Here is a 23,443-nt window from a genome sequence, read left to right as displayed (position 1 = left end):
AGTTATTTAAGGAACAGAGGGCGGTTCCTGTCAAATAGAGAGCCTAGCAATGGCCATGAGGTCTCAAATACTGAAAACAACTGTAGGTGTTTCATGTCTTTGAAGTTTGGCCCCTGAATTTACTGCATCTGCCACCTCTGCCCCACCCTTCTTTCCCAGCTCTAACCCAGCACTCCATTCCTGAGACCAAAGAAAATCTACAACTACACACACCAACTAAACAAACCCCTCCCCCCTTGCCTTTGCAAGTCCCTCACTTTTGCCCGAGGAGAGGATGGAGAAGTGGGGAGGAGAAAGAGGGAGGAGAGGAGTGGTTATTTGTGGGCATACTCTGCCTACCAGGCTGTGAGTCCTTGACTTCAAGCTATCCAATGACTACCTTTCACTGTGTCAGGCCTGTGGCATCTGATTACAGAACTGGAAAAGACAAATTCAAGCTGAAATAAAAAGCGAAAACTTTAATCCAGGCCTTCAAGGCAATTTATCTATGTAGGAACTGCTTTTGGGTCCTCAGGATAGTGGGGGAGGGTCTTGGTTGGCTCCCAGACTTAGCCCCAAAGAGAACGAGTCCATGATTTGTACTCAGCCAATAAAAGCACTTACCCCCTTGAGAGACGTAGGCTTATTTCATTCAGAATCAGTGAGCTAGCTTGGCTGCTTCTCAAAATTGAGAGTTGACACAGTTACCTGTGGACAAATACCTTGGCTTGTTCCTAGGATGGACCTCAAGGAGATGGAGAGCAAACCAACTATGGAGACCATTGTAGAAGAAGGTGGACAGAATCGACAAAGGAAGAGCAAGTTAAAAGACCAGTCAGACAAAGAAGGAGGTGCCCGAGGTAGGTTGGGGATTTCCGGGTATAATCTGTCACTCTTTACTACTTATGAGACAAGCCATACTTCTTAGCAACTCTTGTGGCCAAAATAAATAAAGTTAGCTTCATGAATAATCACTGTATTCTTCTCTCTAACAAATGTCTTCTGTTCCTGGAATCTTGTATCTCATGTTAACCACTTTATGACTCTCAGACTCTTAGACTGTAATCTCTTTGTTGGCTCCCCACTGCTCAAAACTCAGCTGCCTACAAGGTCCAGGCAGGTAACGTAAATGTGTGAACTGGGCTGGATATCATATGATAGGGAGACATGTTAGCCTAAATAATTTTTATGAAAAATGAAGAGTGGTAGTTTTATATCTTTGATATTTGGCTTTATAGAAGATAGCAGATTCTCATATCTGCATCTTCATATAATCTGTTGTGATATGTTTGTTTTGGTTGAAGCATGTGAAGAAAATCTTAGGACTTCAAAGACTTTTTGAAAGGGTCCTAGGGATCCCCAGGGGTTGCCAGACTACACCTTGATAGGATAATCTAGCAGATTATTGATTTGTGGAAATGTGGGCCAAGTGGTAGGAAATTTTCTGATTTTTCAAGAGAAGCAGAGATCCTGACATAAGAAATCTATTGATTGTTAAATGTAGACAACTAATTTATACGGAAACAAAAAATGCTAACTGGACCAAACAAAATATATATCAGTGGGTAAACATTGCCTTGTTAATGTTGGTTTTGTGACACGTGGTCTACAGGGTTACATATAAACTTTTGGCCTAATACTCACATGCTTTCCTACTTTAGCTTCATTTGTCACTGTTCCCTGCAGACTCTTTGAGCAAAATTGTCCCTTCATGTTCCTCTAACATGCCTCACCCTTCCTCAGCTTCATGCTTCTCTGTTCACTCTTTTTCTTCTGCCTGGAATCTCCTTCCTTTTTTTACAGTCTATCCCAATCCTACCCTCTTCTTTGCACCCTTTCCACATCTCACTTCTTCCATGTAAACTTCTCTCATTACTGGTTTCTGAAGTGGCTTCTTTCTTCTCTGAATGTGTCAGACCATTAAAGATTGCACCATTTATTTGAGATTTAGACATTCTGCACCATTGTCCTGATTTGCTATTTATATAATGTGTGTAAAACACTTAGTACTGTTGGCAGGTGATAAGACCTTCACAAATGAGAGCTCTCATGTTTTCTGTTTATATCTTAGTTTTTCCTCTTCAGCTGTATTTATGTATTTATTTATTTATTTAAGCTCTTTATTGGTCAACTGTATTTACTGAAAGACCTTTAAGGACAGAGATTTGGACAGTGAGCAGAAAATGGCGGTGAAGTAGAGGGACATGGAATGCATCCCTCTCCACAGATGCATTGGGAATGCACCAAAAAATGCAATAATTCCCACAGAGGACAGAGACTTGACTCTTTGTATTTTCTAAAGTGCTAAGCCAGAGCTTTGCATGTAATAAGTATACAGCAAATATATATATATGTATATATATATACACATAAAAATGTATACATAAAAATATATACTTTTTTTTTACCACACTAGAGCAAGGGACAATAATTTAAAGATAAAGTGCATCTTATGTGAACAAGTTCCCTAGTAAAATCATGAGTTAAAAAGAATCTGTAAGTACAAACCACCTATTTAGAGTTGAAAGGAAACTCACTTTCATTCATTCTATAAAGATCTTTTTTTTAAAAGAACTTTTATTGAGATACAGTTAACAGACAATAAACTGCATATATTTAGTGTACAACTGAGTATTTTTTTTCTTATTAGTAATGTATATATGGCAATCCCAATCTTGCAATTCATTTCCCCCCAACCCTCCCCGCTTTCCTCACTTGGTGTCCATATGTTTGTTCTCTACATCTGTGTCTCTATTTCTGCCTTGCAAACTGGTTGATTTGTACCATTTTTCTATATTCCACATATATGTGTTAATATACGGTATTTGTTTTTCTCTTTCTGACTCACTTCACTCTGGATGACAGTCTCTAGCTCCATCCATGTCTCTACAAATGTCCCAGTTTCATTCCTTTCTACATCTGAGTAATATTCCACTGTATATATGTACCACATCTTCTTTATCCATTCATCTGTTGATGGACATTTAGGTTGCTTCCATGTCCTGGCTATTGTAAATAGTGCTGCAATGAACATTGGAGTGCATGTGTTTTTTTTGAATTATGGTGTTCTCTGGGTATATGCCCAGTAGTGGGATTGATGAGTCATATGGTAACTCTATTTTTAGTTTTGCAAGTAACCTCCATACTGTTCTGCATAGTGGCTGTATCAATTTACATTCCCACCAAGAGTGCAAGAGCGTTCCCTTTTCTCCACACCCTCTCCAGCATTTACTGTTTGTAGACTTTCTGATGATGTCCATTCTAACCAGTGTGAGGTGATACCTCATTCATTCTACAGAGATCTTATCACCCAAGATAATGCGAGATAGACAAGGTATCTCCCCCGCCAAAGAAGCAAACATCAGTTTGCCGAACAAATTGGAGCAGAATGGGAGTGGTGGGAAGAATACGAACCTACAAAGGTAATGCATTGGGTATTTTTTTCTGTTTCACTTTACTAAATGTATTTTCAAGTCCTGTCTTGATGCAGGAAATTTTAAATATGTTCATTGTTTCATTTCTTCATCCACTATTCTTAATGCTACATTCTATTTACTAGGTGATGGGGATAATCAAGACCACCAGGGCTCACAGTCTGTGGGAAAGCCAGATTGATAAATTAGGATTCAATAGGATAAATGCTATGATAGAGGTGGAAACAAAATAGCACAAAGGAGGGAACATCTAACTTTCCTTGTGAATTTGGGAAAACCTGTCTTGTTGTTTTCTGAATGCATGGATATTAAAATGTGACACAGGTTCATATTTAGATCAAATTGGAAAGCATTTTGCCAAACATGGCTGGCACCCAATAAATGTTCTTTGAATAAATGAATGTACTACAATTTATGATGGCCCTGTTTTCTTCTTATGTCAGAAGATTTCTATTTTCTCTTTCTCCCTTTGTGTAGGATACTTTTTAAGACTTCAGATCAGAACCATAAAGTATTTATTGAGCATCTACTATGTATCTTGCACTGTGCCATCAACTTTCAATTTATGAATGTCACAGTGTATCAGCTATCATATGTGGTATTTAGGTGCTTTGTGGATTCTTAAAGTCACGTTCAACACTCTAGGCATCCTTGTTTAGGATGATCTCACTGTCATGAAAGATAATTGAGAATTAAACGTCTAGCACTTTGGAATTTAGTTCAATCCAACAAACATTGAGCACCACTGTGTGCCGGGCACTATTCTAGACACTGAAGCTACAGAACTATGAGACATAAAAGACATATAAACCTACTTTCATAAACTTAGTCTTGTAGGGCGATTGAGGCTAAAGAAATAATGCACATGATGAAGATAAAAAAAAGTACGGGGGCCACAAAGAGGAGGGAGTAATTATTAGGGATTCCTAGTGAAGGTTTCCTGTAGAAGTTGACCAAACAATTTTTTTTTTGTGCTGATTATTACTAAAGCAATACATGTTTATCACAGAAATTTTGGAAGAAATGACAAAAGCAAGAGATACAAAAAAGTCACCCATAACCCCATAAATAGAGGAAATTTTCTGTAACGTTATGGGTGTATATCCTTCATTTCAATGCATATATAATATATACATATATTTATACTTGAAACATATGCATACATTTTAAACAAAACTGAGATCATATCAGACTCACAGACTTAGAGAAGGAACTTATGGTTACCAGTGGAGAGGGGTGGGGGAAAGAATAGTTAGGGAGTTTGGAATCGACATGTACACACTGCTGTATTTAAAATGGGTAGCCAACAAGGACCTACTGTCTAGTACAGGGAACTCTACTCAATGTTATGTGGCAGCCTGGATGGGAGAGCATCTTGGGGGAGAATGGATACATATATATGTATGGCTGAGTCCCTTTGCTGTGCACCTGAAACTATCACGACATTGTTAATCGGCTATACTCCAATATAAAATAAAAATGAAAAAAAAAAAAACAAAACCCCACTGAGATCATATCATATGAACTTTTGCTACATTTAACAATAAGTGGTGAAAATGTCCCCATGGCTTTAAATATTCTAAAGCATGAACAAATGGTTGCTCATCATCTCATTGATTAAATCTTTTGTTTAGCTAATCTCCTGTTGGATACTTAGATGATTTTTAGTTTTTTATATTATAAATAATGTTGTAACATATAATCACACAGAATACTTTGCACATACCTGTATATTCTATAGTATAAAAACTTTAAAGTGAAATTTCAGAGATAAGGGATGAGCCCATTTTTCCTGCTTTTGATACACAGTACCAATTATCCTCAAGAAGATTGTACCAAATTATCTTCCCAGTAGCAATAATGTGAGGGACTGCTATGTTCTCTATAGCTGTGCTAGTACTGGATGTTGTACCCTCCAATAGCTTCCCATTCTCACCCAGGGTAAAAGCTAAAGTCATTACCATGGCCATCAAGATCCTGCCTGATCTCTGACCTCTCCTCTACTTTTTGGCTACTAACTCATCTCCCTCCAGGCACACTGACCACAAGCATGCTCCCACTTCAAGGTCTTAGCACTCACTTGCTCTTCGAGGTTCTTTTCCATCAGATACCTGATTATTATTATTCCTTTACTTCCTTCAGGTATTTGCTCAAGTTTCACCGTTTTAGTGAGAACTTCCTTGACCATTCTATTCATGATTTAATACCCCATTCCTCCAGCTTTGCTTGGCATTTATCACCATTGAACAGACTATAGAATTCACTCATTTATCTTGTTTATTGGCTGTCTACCACCAACAGCATGTTAATTCCATGAGGACAGAGCTTTTTTGTATGTGTGTTTTGTTCTTTACTACCTCTCCCATGCTTAGAGCAGTACATGTAGTAAGCACTCAAAAAATTTTTGTAGAATAAATAAATTTTATCCCAATTTCACTGAATTGGTAAGTGAGACTTTGGAAGATTACCCAGCTTGTCTAATGCCAGTCAGCTTCCAATAAAGAAAGCTGAGTTTTGAGCCCATCATGGTTTATTTGATATAAAGGCTGGGTTCTTAACCTCTGTACATGTAGATGCTCTAAAGAAAACCATTGAGATAGTTTTTATCTTCTTATATTTATACTTGTTTCTAAAATTATCATTGATAATTGAATATAATTGATGTCAGACTACATTAACATTAATGCTGCATTGTTTTTTTATAGCTTATCATCTCCAGGTGGTCTGAAAAATGACAATGAAATGAAGCCTAAAGTTTCTCCAGCCACTTCTTGCCAGGATCATAATAGGGCAGGACAGGTACAGTGTCTTCAAAGAAACCAAACCCAGTCAGAATCTTCCCTGACTTTTATTTCTCAAGGAGAATTCTAGGAATTGCTCTTTCTTTGTTATGTGGGTGTGGCTTAAGTACTCAGGACCCATAATTGGACAGTGATAAATCTATCTACTAGTCAAAATCTGCTGGTTAACAGAAATAGGGTTGAGAAATCTCTAATTCTCAGTTGCTATAAACACGTCTGTTCAAGCAAGAGTTTAGTAAATCCTCTGGAATATTTGTGGGGCCTTCTCTGAAAATTTTATTTGGCTAATATCATCAATACATCCTTTTATGAAGTGCACTTCTTGATCCACCTAGCCTTTGGGGAGCTTGGGAAGGGAATACACAGGCAAAAAAGTAAAAGGTAAAAAAATCAATTTGTCCTAAAACTTGGTGTTACAGGAAATGTGCTATGTATGCTTGCAACGAGCACAACGGAATACCCCCTTGTACTACAGCAAGGAGAGGAAGAGGAGAGAGGTGGAGGATGAGAGACTCATACAGCAGTATCAGATACTGAAAGATCAAGAGGCTCTCTTCAAAGAACAGGTAGATCAACACCTCGGTTAAGGAGGGTTTAACATGGGACAGGAGAACATGATTGTAAAAACCATTTAAAAAGTTCCATCGTGTGTCTGTACTGTAACATATTTAATCATTTACTTACTGCTGAACTAAAACTTAGGTTGTGTCCAAGTTTTCACTAATAGTAAATAGCCCTGGGATGAATATTCATGCAGCCAATGTTTGTACATCACTGATTTTTCCACCTCAAAAAATGAGTTTTGTTTTTTAAATTTTATATATGTATATACATATATATACACATATATATATATTTTGGGGGGCGCTGTATTGGGTCTTCATTGCTGTGCATGCACTTTCTCTAGTTGCAGCAAGAAGGGGCTACTCTTTGTTGCAGTGCTCGGGCTTCTCATCGCCATGGCTTCTCTTGTTGCGGAGCATGGGCTCTAGGAGCGTGGGCTTCAGTAGTTGCAGCACACAGGCTCAGTAGTTGCAGCACGTGGGTCCTAGGGCACATGGGCTTCAGTAGTTGTGGCACACAGGCTTAGTTGCTCCATGGCATGTGGGATCTTCCTGGGCCAGGGCCCGAACCTGTCTCCCCTGCATTGGCAGGCATTCTTAATCACTGTGCCACCAGGGAAGCCCCCCAAGTTTTATTATTTATTTATTTATTTTTTGGCCATGCCATACAGCTTGTGGGATCCTGGTTCCCCGACCAGGGATAGAATCCGGGCCTCTAGCAGTGAGAGGGCCAAGTCTTAACCACTGGACCACCAGGGAATTCCTAAGACTGAGTTTTAAAGGTGGAATTCCTGGATTAATATGACTTTATTTTTGATTTCTCATAAAATATAATCCCAGTCAAGGCTTTTCCCTTCAAATTCATGGCCTATCTCAAGTGAAGATGGAATGGTCCCTTTGCATTTGCTTTAACTCAATTTCTGTGAGCTCCAATAACTGTCCTTACTTCCCTCTCCTGCATTTGTGATATCATAGGTAACCACTCATGAAATCTTCTGTTTTTTCTTATGTTCCCTGTAGAGGTGGTGCCTAGAGTCCAAGAATAGGAAACAAAATCTCACTCTAAAAAAAAAAAATCTATGAACACATCAGAAAGTATTTACCATTGCCTCTAAAAGGCAAGTTTCTACCGTGGCTGGATTATTTTAATGTATTGGAATTAAATTTTTAAAGGCTTTATTTTAATATGTGATGATTTATTTTTTCAAAGATGAGAAGTCTGGCTAGTAGAGAACAGAATCAAAAAAATGCTGCCTATAACCTTGGAGTTGCTGAAGCTATAAGAATCCACAAGAGTGAGAAACCTGAATTTTATGTAAGAGTCTTTTCAAAATTTCTATTGCTGATACCTGCCCTACCTGTGAGCTTTTGGATCCACTCTCCCTATTGCACGTTATGCCAACTTTTTTAAAGTGGTAGAGGTAAAAAGAGGCTTGTGCAAGGTTGAAGCTTCCTTCCAGGGCAGGAGTGGTCCAGTATCTGCCTCCACACCATTCACATTCACAATACAGTTCCTAGTAGTCACTATAGCACTTGCTAATGATAGTAATTTTCAACCAGGACCTGGCAGAGGTGGGGGTAGGGGACAGTATATTAAATCCTGCCCCAGGATCAGATGATCTAAATAGAGAACCAGCATCCCCTGGGAGCTTGCTGGAAATGCAGAATCTGCGGTGCTACCTCAGACCTCCAGAATGAGAATCTACATTTGAATAAGATACTTAGGTGATTTGTAGTTTCCTTAAAGTTTGAGAAGCCCAGCTTCAAAGGGATGTGAGCCACCTGCTTTGCCATTGATTTAATGTTTTTCAATCATGATGTGCCTACCTTTATTTCTGCCTGAAACTTGCTTCTCCCACCTCACTCTCCAGGTAGTGTGACACTCTGGACATACATCTAATAAAATAGATTTTCTTCATTGATCATCAAGCATTCATCGAATTCCTTTGTGCTGGCCACTCTACTAGTGTCTAGGAATACAAAGATGAATAAGACAAGGTCCCTCTCTAAAGTCTCAGGATAGTGGGGGAAACAGATTTAAAGAGACTCGAGTGTGGCATACTAAAGGCAATGATCAATCTTTGAACAGGGCAAAGACGGGAGTCATTTAACCCAGACCAGAGATCTGAGATGACTTCCTGGCATACAGGAGTTAGGTAAAGACGTGAAAGGAGGCAAAACCTTCCAGGCAGGGGCAATAGGGAGGGAGGAAGAGACGGCACTATAGGTACTCTCTCTCTCTCTCCTCTTAGACAGATACAAGGTCCAGATTATATATTTATTACTGCCTACTTTGTATCTCCTCTTTGTTATAACCGTAGAGACCTTAAAGTGAAAAAGATCAAAATAGAAGTTTCGATTCCCCTTCTCAACCAGTTCTTCTCCCAGCCTTCCCATTTTAGCAAGTGGCATCACCAGCCAGACAGTTGCGGGAGCCCCATACCTAAAAGTGACCCCAGACTCCTTCTCCTCTGTCCCTCACAACCAACCATCTGCAAGTCCACCTGCCTTCACCTCCAGAAGGTATCTAATATCTCTTTATGTCTCTTCATCTTCAATGTTACCGCCCTAGTCCAAGCCACATTAGAAGGCCCAACTTTTACAATACCCTAGTTAGGCTTACTGCTTGCCCTCCTACAATCTATTCTCCATACAGCAGCCAAAGTGATCTTTTAAAACTGTTCACCAAAACAGATCATTCTCCAGTTTAAAGCCTCTAATGGCCTTCCACCAAATTAAAATGAAATCTAAACGCCTTACCTTGACCTATCAAGTCCTCCTGGGTTGGCCTGTGTCCCTCTTTGAGCTCACCTGCTCTACTCTCCCTTTGCTTACTGTGCCTCAGCCACATAGATCTTCTCTCTGCTTGTATCCATCTCGTGTCTTTGCACTTGCTGTTCCTTCTGTATAGGACATCGGTCCCCTGATATTTGCAGTGGAGGTGATTCAGTCACCTCCCTAATAAAAGCCTTCCCTAATAACCAATTTAGCCTCATTCCCACTCAGGCACTTGCTATGATAAGGGCTTCATAGCACTTATCACTACTTTAAATTATCTGTGTGTTGTTTGCTTGTTGGCTGTCTGTCTCGTGCACCAGCTTGCAGGCTCAGTGAGAGGGAGGCTCTCTGTGGATCTCTATTCTTGACCACGGCTGGGTTCCCAGTGTCTAGAGTGGCTAGGCCCAGAGCAGGTCCTCAATTCTCCCTCTTCCACCACCTCGCAGTCCCAGCTCACGCTTCTGCGCTCACTCAGAATTCCTCCTCCTTTCAACATGGGTATTGTAGTACTAGTGGAGGACCTACTCTGTGAAGTCCTTTTTCATCTCCCTCTCGGTTCTGGGGCTTTGGTCAGTTCTGTTCAGATTCATCCTTGAGTGAACACATGTGATTCTGCGGGTCACTAGCTGGTCAATGTGTTGAGGACTGGGCAAATATTATCAACTAATCAATACTTTCTGATTGAGTTTAGTCTTCTGAATGATTACCTTTATTCTTTGCTGCTTTTTTGTATTCTAGAATAAATGAGTTGCTTCTCTTTCATTCTAGAAATCCTTCCTGTTTGATAAACGGCCACTCAGTCCTGAGATTAATGCTTTTAAACAAGAGGAATATTCCCAAAGTCTCCTGAAACAAATGGACCACAGACAGGAAAAGGACATAAAGCAAAGACAAAACAGAGAGTTGATGGAGCGCCTGGAACAAGTGCAGCTCACAGAGGAGTGAGTCTAGCTAGACATGCTTTGAAAAATGGATTCAGAATGTTCACGTGATGCTTCTTTCCATGTGGGACTGGATCAGCATTGGTAGTTTCATTAGCACAATCGTAACCACCTGAACAAAGTAACCCAGCTAGCAGCCAGTACCATAGCATAACACTTCACTAGAAACACGGAAAAGCCAGCATTATTGTAACTATCATTAGAGTAATGATTGCTGTCTATAATCATTTTAATTACAGTGTCATTTTGTATTGTTTTGTGATCACTAATCCTGGTAGACGGAGGAAGGGATTTGTCTTGAGCAGGCTTTATTCCCAGTATTCCCAGGTAACTTTAAGACAAAGCTTAGTTTTATAAGCATGAAGGGGTGTCCTATGGAACCTGAGGTCCCCCAGACAGGGGACCCAAGAAGACTGGAACCAGAGACTATAATCCATGTAGAAAAAGCTTTCCCTCTGCTCACACCCACAGCTCTTTAGCTGACATTGTCTGTATTCTAGCTCACGCTTGGATGAATTTCAGTCTCAATTCCAAATTTTCAGAAAAGAGAATCTGATTGGTCCTGCTTGGGTTATCTGGAGCCTGGGATAGGGTCAGGGCCACGGAGTTCAAACACGCCTAAGGGGGCCACACTTCTGCTACTGAGGTCAGGATAGCAATTAAGGAGGCCTCTGTGGTGTGAGAGAGACTTCTAAAACAAATAAGTAGCTAGTTTCTGTGACCAAAAAACTATTTCTATAAAATGTATATTTTCCTGTTATATTCACTTTACAGATCATGTGGAGGTTGCATAGAATAGATTCATTTTACAATAGGAAAGATCATTCGTCTTAAAAAGGAATCACAATGAATCGTTTTATTGCATGCATAGATACCTCCTGCTTTCCTATCTAGATTTTTTTTAAGCATGGGGATCCCAGGGAAGGGCTGGAGCTGCCTGGGCAGCTGTCTTAGTGGTAGCGCATTTGGACAATATGGTTGGTCACTTGTTTGTTACCTGTCTGTCTGTCCTTGTCTACTATCCTATGGATTTGAATTACTCTTTCTTAAAATGAAAAGTCCTGGAAGGAAAAAAAGAAGTCACTTTTTGTTTACCAGACTCATTCCTATTAATATTTATTAAACATGTTCTGTTAATGTTAATCTGTGTTACTGAAGACTCTGTAACAAACTGTGCCCCCACCTTCTCTTATCTGTAACTGCCAGACTTGCTGCTCAAAGAGCCAAATATATAAGAGATAAGATGGAAGAAACACAGTGTTACAAGAGGGCTTTGGATGCACAGGTAAGGGGACAATTAAAATTTTTCAGTGCTTCAATAGCGTTCTGAAAATAAGTATAAATCCTGTAATGTTATGAATACCCTGATGTGTTATCCATCTGGTGGTTTTTGAGGCCCTTGTTGCTTCCTCTGAGCTATTGGTTTTTACTATGCCACGGCCTCGTGCCTTAAGTCTATTCCCTGGTATAATTATAATCTGTATTATGTGTGTGGCCTGCTTCAGATAAAGAACAAACGCTCCCAGCTGCCCGTGTTTGAGCCAGACTCTTTTGAGCCCATCATTGGTAAAAATGAGGGTGAGATGATGGCGGAAAAGCGAAAGAGAGAACAGAATTACATGAAGCACCAGCTGGAGGCAGCTGCTAATCGCAAGAGGAGAGCCATCCTGCACCAGCTGGTGGACCAAAAGCGGGATTTGCTGATGCTTCAGAGGACACACAAAGAGTAAGACACCATGGATCTTTCCTCCTCCTCCTCCTCCCCCTCCCCCTTCTCCTCTCCCCCGCTCCACAGAAGCAATAATAATAGTGAACACATTGAGGAGTTACTATGTGCAAAATATTATTCTAAGCTCATCATATGCTTTATCTCGTTTCATCCCCACAATTCACCCTGTGAAGAAAAGTTGTTAAATTAAAAACACTCATTTTTAAAGAATTTCATGTATACGTGATCATACGAGCATATTTATACATATATAATGTAAGATAAGCAATAATTAATTCCAAATACATTATCTTTTTCATATTCTTTTCCATTATGGCTTATTATAAGATGTTAAATATTGTTCTCTTGTTTGCCTATTTCATATCTAGTAGTTTGTGTCTGCTAATCCCAAACTCCTAATTTATCCCTCGCTCCATCCCCTTTCCCCTTTGGTAACCATAAGTTACAAATGAACTCTCGGGATCCCACTTCTCCCTCTAGTTACCTTTCCATAGTTTTCTTTCCCTTCACAGGACCATGTCTGAAAAGAGTTGTCCACCCCAGCAGTGTCCACTGGGAATACAGTGTGAGCCACAAACGTGCTGTCCTGCTCAAGTGGACACAGACGTGAAACGCAGGCCCTTTCTCAACCTCCACTAACTCTTGGTTCAGAGAACTGTGCATGTAGCAAGCTCTGCTGATGTTTGCTGGCGCAGGGGTGCTGAAGGTGTAGGGTAGGCAGAGGAGGACTTCATACCATATCAATGCACAATACCTTTAAATTCAAGCATCCGACACCTCGTGTTTTAGTGTACTTAATTGGTTACCCCACCAGTGGGGAATTTTTTAAGATCCTGACCAGCCCTCAGCCTTGTAACATCTCCTTGGCTCCTTCTTGTCTTCCCATTTCCCATGTTTCCTGCTCTCCCTCTTCCACCCCTCTGATTGCCACAGAGAACTACGGTTTCTTCTTTGTAGATGTTCAGCAATTCTCAGATCCTTGATCAAAGTTCTCACGAGTTCCAAGAGGGCTTCTCGTCAAAGGAATCTCCTCTTTTAAAAAGGCACTTATAATAAAAAGAAAAAGTTATTTTATTAGAATGTTATAAATTTTATAAATGGTAGGTGGGATGGTGCAACGATCTGTTATGTTCTATTCCAAGTAGGTTCGGACATGAGTATATGAGTAGAATAGTTGGGTGAAGATGAGAGGATATTGTGATAAGGGTGGGGTTACACTGGGGTAGAGAGAGGCGAGAGTAGTTAAAAGCATGGCTTTTAGAGTCAAATCGGATGTGGGACTGAGTCCTACATCTGCCCAGGGCAATGTATCCTTGTATGTCTATACTGTTTGCTAAAATACTGAAATATTTCCATACTTCTTCATAAACAGCTATTGCCCAAGCCCCACAGGTACACCCCGACTGTCCAGGCTGCTCCAGGCCCTCCCTGGGATCCCTTAGCCCACCTCTCCATGATCTTTCACCTGATGGATGGAGACCTGAGGTCTCCAAGACCACTTCCAGTCTTCATTCTGATTAATGGAAATGTGGTTTGCCATTTTACTAGTTGTGTGGGATTGGGCAGGTTACAGCCCCCTGCAGGCACTGGTTTCCTTATCAGTTATTAGGGAGAATACTAGTATCTACCTCCAAGGTGGTTCAGGGTCAGATGAAGACGTTCTTGTAAGGAGCTTGTTTCATAGCAAGCAGCTGCCCCTTGCCCCGCAGTGGGCTGCCTTTCCCTGTATGCTGCTGCACCCAGGTCCAGGACTCTTTGCATTTGTTGCAGAGATTATTGCACTTTCCTCCTCTGCTCTTTAGTGTCTCTGGCTTACTCCCTCGAACTTGGAGTTAGGAGGGTTTAAACTCTGTCACTTCCAAACTGTGTGACCTGGGCCATGTGACACATGGGGTCTTTGAGCTCTCTTTTCCTCATATGAAAAATAAGGATATGACACGTGCCCTGCTTATCCTTACTATGAGGATTAAATGAGATTATGTATGTGAGAGCATTTCTGGAAACTGCAGAGCTCTGAACAAATACAAACTGTGGTCTTTACTTGGTTATCTCTTTTGTTGGCGTTCTGGTGGTAAACCTCCTTTTCTGTATGGGTCAGATCCTTGTCTTCTGTTTCTATATCCTTTACTGATTATTCCAGATTCTCTTACTTCTCTTTTCTTTTCCAACTTCCCCACTCTCAGTCAATCTCAAGATGTGATCTTAGGTCTCCCTGTGGCAAATAGAAAGTCACTTTCTTTCAGAGGGAATGATTTAGTCTGTGTGATCCAAATAGGCCCACTGAAGTATTTTTACTTGTTTTACTTTTTTTTCTTTAAACTTTTCTGCTTTTATTTAAAAAAACATAACAATTCATGCTCATTAAAATGTCAGTTAGTGGAGAGATTAAATAAAAGGCTAATAATCTCTCTCACCAAGTAGTCAGTGTTAAGGTTAGCCTTCTATATTTTTTCCTATTCTTTACAAATATATTCAAACAATATACACACATATATTTTTCCTTCCAATTTTGGAAATGAAAATGAGGCCTGTGAGATCTTACATATTACTCTGCAACCCAACCTTTCTTTAACCTAATAATGTGTCATTAATTTGTATTTAGGTCAGTACATAGATATGAAATTCGTTTTTCTTTAATAATAGCATACTACCCATAATGTGGATTATATAGTTTAACTTTTGCACCATTGATGAACATTCACTTTGTTTCCAGGTATTTTGCTATTACAACAATTCTGCATGAAGCATTTTTCATACATATCCTTATACTGGTTCTTTTGTATTTATTGGATACATTCCTAAAAGTGGGGTTACTGAACCGAGTGCATGGCACATTTTAAATATTACCAGATACTAACAGTTGGCTTTTGAAAAAGGTATAGCCATTTGCTTCCACCAGCAGTCTTGTGAGAATCCTGGTTGCTTCCCCTCTAACCCCACTTCATTTTCTTTCTTTCTAGGCATTTAAACTAAACTGACTTTTAAATCTATCCTTTAAAGAGTAATATAACAATGGCCAAAAAGCATATGAAAAGATGCTCGACATCAGTAATCACTGGGGAAATACAGATCAGAACCGCAACGAGATAGCTGCTCATTAACAAATGGTGTCCATGCTGTGAGAGTATGTGGGTGAGCCTTATTCAACCAGCAGCTGTCATCGTTTGCACTGTTTGAAATAGAGGTCATTTAGCATTTAACTGTATGTGTGCCTCTCCAAGATAAGAGGTATTCTGGTTTTATTGAATATTTACTTATGTGAATCTGAGACACAGGGATTCTCCACTCCAGTGATTACAGGCGGCAAGGTAGGAATGTGAGATTTAAAATACAGCTGTGTTTTATTTCACACAATTTAATAACTTAATTCCACTAATATAGAAATCCTGGAATGCCAACTCTATGGAAGTCTGAATGGTGTAAGCAATCAGCAAATTGTTCATGTTTTCCCCTGCAAAACACTCATGTAGATGCAAGAAAATGTCTTTCACTGTCACTTATCTGTGACATACACAGATGAGAAGGCTATCTTTTTTCCTATGCTTTTTTTCTGAAAAGAAAACATTTATACATTTGCAGAGTAGTGTAATAAGATTTCATAAATGCAAAGATAAAATGTGCTATTATTTATCTTGTATTATAATATCTGTGGTTTAATTGTCTTATGAAGTGTCCAAATCAAGAACATTTATAGATTTTGCTCACACCACATACATCATGAAACATTTAAGAAGTATTTGTTTAGACCGTTCAAAAGATAAGGAAGGAAAAAAATTGTCTATTCAGTATTAGATAAAACCATTAAGATGTGAATATCATATGATGTAAAGGGGAAAGATGAAACTAGAACTGGCAAGGAAAGAGAGAGAGAGGAGAGAGAGAGAGAGACTACCTCACAATGTATTAGGATGGCTACTATATATATATATATATATATATATATATACCAGAAAATAATAAGCTTTGGGAAGGATATGGAGAAATAGGAGCCCTGTATGCCTTCGGTGGGAATGTTAATTGATACAACCACTATGGAAAACAATGGTAGTTCCATAGTTCCTCAAAAAATTAAAAGTAGGATTACCATATGATTCAATGATTCCATTTCTGGCTATATATCCAAAAGATTTGAAAGCCAGATCTTTAGAGGTATTTGCACACTTATGTTCATAGCAGTATTATTCACGATAGCCAAGAAACAGCAGCAACCCAAATGTCCAACCACAGGTGAACAGATAAACAAAATGTGGTATACACATACAATGGAATATTAGCCTTAAAAAGAACGTTCTGACACATGTGACAATGGGAATGAACCTTGAGGACGTTATGTCAAGTGAAATAAGCCAGACACAAAAAGAAGACAAATACTGTATAACTCCACTGATATAAGGTAATTAGAGTAGTCTAATTCATGGAAACAAAGTAGAATGGTGGTTGACAGGAGTTAGGGGGAGGGAGAAATAGGGAGTTGTTACTTAAGGAGTTTAGAATTTCAATTTTGCGAAGTGAAAAGAGTTCTAGATATTGATTGTACAACAGTGGGAATATACTTCATGCTATATGTCTGTATGTTTAGAAATGGTTAAGATAGTCAATATTATGTTATGTGTTTTTTAACTACAATTAAAAAAACTGTGAAAAGATTAAAAAAGTTATGAAAAAATAAACATAATAGGTGTCATTCAGTCACTGAACTCCCATTGTGTGATAGGCATATTGGTGCTTTCTGTACATTATCCTTCTTCGTCTTTATAAAGGCTGCACAATGCTACTGAATCAACACTTGTTGGAGGATAATGTGGCTATGCTGTTTTAGAATAAGTGAACTAGCACAGATTTTTATCGGCAGGTCCTGACATCTAGTGGCAGTTGGTACCTGTAACACAAGACCCTTCAGAGTCGGCAGGCTAAATCAAGGGTCACATTTAGTGAAGTCCCTTCCAGAATTTAATGAGAACTGACTGTAAGAGTTTCAGTTTGTCAAGAAACAGACATATTTATATTGAACCAGGTTTAAGGTTATTCACAACAGCAGTGACTATGTGTTTAGAGCCTAGTAACAGAAACCCCAACATTGGGAATGCTGGAACACTGTGCTTGAAGAGAGATATTGTACTGCAGTCATTTCTTTGATGAGGTGACCTTCACCAAATCCTTTTTAAAGAATCTTCTTTACAATGTTGGATATTTTCTCGATTTCATTTTCTTTTGCCTAGTCATTTCTGTTTCTTTCCCCCTTTCTAATCATTCATTTATATGCCTGTCTACTTTGTCTTGCAAGATGCCTGGCGAAACTGGTGGGCAGACTACTGACAGTGGAGAGGCTGGACTAAAAGGAACGAAACAAAGTATAGGAAATCCACTTGAGAAGAATCTTCAGATCAGTTAAATTAGCCTCAAAGGAAATTGAGACGGCTTTAAAGGCTGAATTTGTTAATCGGAGAAAGTTTTTAATCCTGCTAATTTAAACTAGGATTGAAGATGAAAGGTCCTAGACCCATAAATTATTTGCTAAGAGTTTCACTATGTTTTTACAGTGTTCATGACTCTTAGTCTGTTTCAAAGAATGGTGAACAAAACCAGAAGGTTTTCTGTTTAACTTAGCATAAAAGGAATGGGGCTCCTAAGGTTCGTACATACCCTTCCCAGTATTATGAATGGAATCGGACTATTCTGTTCTCTCTAGGCACTTGGCAGACAGAAATGCTGAGCTCGAGCGAGTGAACAGAATCAACCAAAGCTTACAGGATGACTGGGAAAGGAGTGCTGTCATGAAGAAGCAGCGGGACCTGGAGGAGAAGGCTTTCGAGCGGTAATACCCAATTGCACGTGAAGTTTTCTTTGCAAAGAAATCTACTCTGCATCTTGTTAGGTTCCCTCTGATCCTGGTAGGGCAGATAGGTTTTAAGTGTCAACTTCAGTTTATTCGTGGTGGCTGCCTAGAGAACTTTGTGAGAAAAGAATTCTGGATTCAGTGTGCTCTAGGTGCGTGGGCTTCAGCAGTTGCAGCACACGGGCTCAGTAGTTGTGGCACACGGGCTTAGTTGCTCCGTGGCATGTGGGATCTTTCCAGACCAGGGATCAAACCCACATCCCCTGCATTGGCAGGTGGATTCTTAACCACTATGCCACCAGAGAAGTCCCTCTGCCCTAATCTTTGACTCTGTGTAGTAGCTTTATTTTCTTTTTGTGGAGGCTATGGAGGCCAGGGGCAGGGGTGGGAGGAGGATGGGAATTCTCTTTGGAAATAATTAGTTGGAAATAGGAAGACAGTATTTCCATCTGAACACATCTAAAACTTACGGAATGGTCTCGTAAGAGCAGAGTCAAGGGGTTGTGGGTAAGATTGGCAATTGGTAAAGTGAGATGCCCAACCAAGAGCATCTTCCTGAAATGTATCATATTCCTGTTCACTTTCCCCAGCTATCTATTTACAGTCTAGAGTTGGGGAATCTAGACCTTTTGGAGAATTAACACTAACTTTGGCAGCTAATCTTTCTGCCTTACTTTTCTTATTTCTAAGATGGGCAAAGTAAACATTTGCCTGGCTTGGCTAACACAGGATTTTGGGGGATCAAATAAAGAGATAGAAAATTATTATTTACTTATTTATTTATTTATTTATTATTTTTTTGGGGGTACACCAAGTTCAATCATCTGTTTTTATACATATATCCCCGTATTCCCTCCCTCCCTCAACTCCCCCCCCACCCTCCCTTGAGTCCCCACCCCCCGTCCCAGTCCTCTAAGGCATCTTCCATCCTTGAGTTGAACTCCCTTTGTTATACAACAACTTCCCACTGGCTATCTATTTTACGGTTGGTAGTGTATATATGTCTATGCTACTCTCTCACTTCATCTCAGCTTCCCCTTCACCCCCCACCCTCCCAAACCTCGAGTTCTCCAGTCCATTATCTGCATCTGCGTCCTTCTTCTTGTCTTGTCACTGAGTTCATCAGTACCATTTTTAGATTCCGTATATGTGAGTTAGCATACAATATTTGTCTTTCTCTTTCTGACTTACTTCACTCTGTATGACAGACTCTAGGTCTATCCACCTCATTACATATAGCTCCATCTCATCCCTTTTTATAGCTGAGTAATATTCCATTGTATATATATGCCACATCTTCTGTATCCATTCATTTGTTGATGGGCATTTAGGTTGCTTCCATGTCCTGGCTATTGTAAAGAGTGCTGCAATAAACATTATGGTACATGTTTCTTTTGGGATTATGGTTTTCTTTGGGTATATGCCCAGGATTGGGATTACTGGATCATATGGTATTTCTATTTGTAGTTTTTTAAGGAACCTCCCAATTGTTTTCCATAGTGGCTGTACCAACTTACAGTCCCACCAACAGTGCAGGAGAGTTCCCTTTTCTCCACACCCTCTCCAACATTTGTTGTTTCCAGATTTTGTGATGATGGCCATTCTGATTGGTGTGAGGTGATACCTCATTGTGGCTTTGACTTGCATTTCTCTGATGATGAGTGATGTTGAGCATCTTTTCATGTGTTTGTTGGCCATCTGTATGTCTTCTTTGGAGAAATGTCTATTTAGGTCTTCCACCCATTTGTAGATTGGGTTATTTGCTTTTTTGGTATGAAGCTGCATGAGCTGCTTGTATATTTTGGAGGTTAATCCTTTGTCCGTTGTTTTGTAGGCAACTATTTTTTCCCATTCTGAGGGTTGTCTTTTAGTCTTGTTTATGGTTTCTTTTGCTGTGCAAAAGCTTTTAAGTTTCATGAGGTCCCATTCATTTATTCTTGATTTTATTTCCATGATTCTAGGAGGTGGGTCAAAAAGGATCTTGCTTTGATGGATGTCATAGAGTGTTCTGCCTATGTTTTCCTCTAGGAGTTTTCTAGTGTCTGGCCTTACATGTAGGTCTTTAATCCATTTGGAGTTTATTTTTGTGTATGGTGTTAGGAAGTGTTCTAATTTCATTCTTTGACATGTTGCTGTCCAATTTTCCCAGCACCACTTATTGAAGAGGCTTTTTTCCATTGTATATTCATGCCTCCTTTGTCAAAGATAAGGTGCCCATATGTGTTTGGGCTTACTTCTGAGTTCTCTATTCTATTCCATTGGTCTTCCTTTCTATTTTTGTGCCAGTACCATACTGTCTTGATCACTATGGCCTTGTAGTATAGTTTGAAGTCAGGAAGCCTGATTCCACCAACTCCATTTTTCCTTCTTAAGATTGCTTTGGCTGTTCGGGGTCTTTTGCGTTTCCATACAAATCGTAAGATTTCTTGCTCTAGTTCTGTGAAAAATGCCGTTGGTAATTTGATAGGGATTGCATTGAATCTGTAAATTGCTTTGGGTAGTATAGTCATTTTCACGATGTTGATTTTTACAATCCAGGAACATGGTATGTCCCTCTATCTGTTTGTGTCGTCTTTGATTTCTTTCATCAATGTCTTAAAGTTTTCTGCAAACAGATCTTTTGCCTCCTTAGGGAGGTTTATTCCTAGGTATTTTATTCTTTTTGTTGCAATGGTGAATGGGAGAGTTTCCTTAATTTCTCTTTCTGCTCTTCCGTTGTTAGTGTATAGGAATGCAAGAGATTTCTGTGCATTAATTTTGTATCCTGCTACTTTACTAAACTCATCAATTAGTGCTAGCAGTTTTCTGGTAGAGTCTTTAGGGTTTTCTATATATAATATCATGTCATCTGCAAAGAGGGACAATTTTACTTCTTCTTTTCCAATTTGGATTCCTTTGATTTCTTTTTCTTCTCTGATTGCTGTGGCTAAAACTTCCAAAACTATGTTGAATAATAATGGTGAGAGTGGACACCCTTGTCTTGTTCCTGTTCTTAGAGGGAATTCTTCCAGTTTTTCCCCATTGAGAACGATGTTGGCTTTTGGTTTGTCATATATGGCTTTTATTATGTTGAGGTAATTTCCTTCTATGCCCATTTTCTGGAGAGCTTTTATCATAAATGGATGTTGAACTTTGTCAAAAGCTTTTTCTGCGTCTATTGAGATGATCATATGGCTTTTATCCTTCAATTTGTTGATATGATGTATCACGTTGATTGATTTGCGTATATTGAAGAATCCTTGCATCCCAGGGATAAACCCCACTTGATGATGGTGTATGATTTTTTTAATGTGCTGTTGCAGTCTGTTAGCTAGTATTTTGTTGAGGATTTTTGCATCTATATTCATCAGTGATATTGGTCTGTAATTTTCTTTTTCTGTGACATCTTAGCCTGATTTTGGTATCAGGGTGATGGTGGCCTCATGGAATGAGTTTGGGAGTGTTCCGCCTTCTGCAATATTTTGGAAGAGTTTGAGAAGGATAGGTGTTAACTCTTCTCTAAATGTTTGATAGAATTTGCCCATGAATCCATCTGGTCCTGGGCTTTTGTGTGTTGGGAGATTTTTAATCACTGCCTCAATTTCCGTACTTGTGATTGGTCTGTTCATAGTTTCTATTTCTTCCTGGTTCAGTCTTGGAAGATTGTATTTTTCTAAGAATGTATCCATTTCTTCCAGGTTATCCAATTTATTGGCATGTAGTTGCTTGTAGTAGTCTCTCATGATCTTTTGTATTTCTGAGGTGTCCGTTGTTACAGAGATAGAAAATTATTACATTTTAACAAATTAAAATACTTTACAAATGTAAAGTATGACTTCATGGAATGTTGAAAACTTGAAGAAAAACTCTATACAATCAAATGTTATTAAAACCTGAATATACCAAAATAATATTTAAATTTCCAATTATCAACTAATTTTTATCATAGAGAAAATTGTTATAGTGGATTTTGTTCTGTAACTCTCCTTTTCCTTTTAGATGTTAAGGTATTTATTACCCATCTTTCTAATGGGTACAAACCCATATTTTGTGACAGTGAAAGTACAAGGGATGATGTGGAAAATAGGTCCAAAGTGAGGTTGTTTGGCCTGGAGAAGAGGAAGGGAAAGGGGAATTGGGTATTTAAAGCCATTTTCTCAATGTCGTGGGAAAGCAGGTAAAAGGCAATGAGATTAGTGTCAGGGAGATTTTAGCTGGTGTATGGAAGAAGGCTTGGCTAACATGGTGATAAAGGGTAGAGGAGACACAACATAACCTTGAGTGGCAGGATAGCCCAGCTGCTCCACAGACATGGCAGAGCAGACCTCTCACCTGAAGACCTAGGCCAAGTTGTGGGCAGGGACTCAAGTAGACAGCAGGTAGGAAGGAGGAATTGGTTGATGTTAAAAAGAAAACCAAGCAAAAGCAAAACCAAAGTTCTCATGTATGCAATTAGCTCATGGTACTCGTTCCGTTGCCGAGGCAAGCCAGGTAGCTCTTCCCCTGCCCACTGCCAAGATTGTCCTTTTTCCTTTGAAAGCTGTCATGGATGCTCCTTTTTACAGAATTCCACCCATGCGGAAATTTTGATAGCATAGGGGAACACATCAGGGACTGTCCTGCATAACCAATAAAAATTGTTGAAATGGAAAACCAGTCACTGCCATCCCTTCATCTCGGCTTCTAGCTGCTTTCGTCTCTATTTCCTCTCCTGCCCTTAACTCTCCAGAGGCCTGTGGCCCCCTGGGACTTTTCGCTGAAGTCTACTCTTCACTGTCTGCTGGGGTGTTAATTTAACCAGCAGCTTCATGGCTTGACCTCCTTCTCAAATGCTGTCTCCCAGGAAGCCTGACAGGTAAAGCCACGTCCATGGGGCAAAGCAGCTAACACTGAGGCTTTGGAGCCACCATCCCATTCACGCTGGCTGTGTGACCCTGGGCGAGTCCTGTGTTCTCTGAGGGTTTAGCTGGACTGTGGGAAGAGGGCTGGGTTCAGACTATTGGGAAGGCACCACGCAGAGCGTTTTATTCACTGGGGAAGAAGGAGAAGCAGGAGATGCCGGGCCGGGAGCGAGCAGCAGGCAGCAGCGTGGATGGGAGAGACTGCAGGAGAGATCACAGGTGGGCCGTAAGCTCCTGGAAGGCAGGGACCAGGTATTACTTTTCTTTTGAATCCTTCCATTGTGCCGGCTTCTATGTGAGGCACCCAGGGAGGACTCAGGGGACACCGCTGAATGACCGCTCTTCTTGCCTCCCCAACAGAGCCTCCGACAAGCTCTTCCTCCTGGACCAGTGTGAGAGGTATCGGCGCTGCAAGCAGTGCCGGAGGCGCACCTCCAACGTGGGCGAGAGCAACCTGTGGCCCCTGAACAAGTACATGCACGGCTCCCGGCTGTTCGTGTAA

The 23,443-nt window shown here is 39.9% G+C and overlaps 1 protein-coding gene across 2 annotated transcripts in view; it reads left to right on the top strand.

Moving 5' to 3' along the window:
• CCDC81 (coiled-coil domain containing 81) overlaps window positions 1-23,443 on the top strand; it is a 38,979-nt gene extending 15,536 nt beyond the window's left edge. For both annotated transcript variants that reach the window (XM_057750572.1, XM_057750571.1), the window contains 10 exons: window positions 718-839; window positions 3,278-3,401; window positions 6,119-6,212; window positions 6,634-6,780; window positions 7,988-8,092; window positions 10,324-10,496; window positions 11,703-11,781; window positions 12,002-12,222; window positions 17,915-18,040; window positions 23,302-23,443. In XM_057750572.1, coding sequence (XP_057606555.1) covers window positions 718-839; window positions 3,278-3,401; window positions 6,119-6,212; window positions 6,634-6,780; window positions 7,988-8,092; window positions 10,324-10,496; window positions 11,703-11,781; window positions 12,002-12,222; window positions 17,915-18,040; window positions 23,302-23,443 — 1,333 coding nt within the window. The remainder of the gene's footprint in view (window positions 1-717; window positions 840-3,277; window positions 3,402-6,118; window positions 6,213-6,633; window positions 6,781-7,987; window positions 8,093-10,323; window positions 10,497-11,702; window positions 11,782-12,001; window positions 12,223-17,914; window positions 18,041-23,301) is intronic.

The sequence above is a fragment of the Hippopotamus amphibius genome, chromosome 9, assembly GCF_030028045.1.
Source record: "Hippopotamus amphibius kiboko isolate mHipAmp2 chromosome 9, mHipAmp2.hap2, whole genome shotgun sequence".
NCBI lineage: Eukaryota > Metazoa > Chordata > Mammalia > Artiodactyla > Hippopotamidae > Hippopotamus > Hippopotamus amphibius.
The sequence above is the reverse complement of the archived record's forward strand: the minus strand, read 5'-3'. Positions and strand labels throughout refer to the sequence as shown.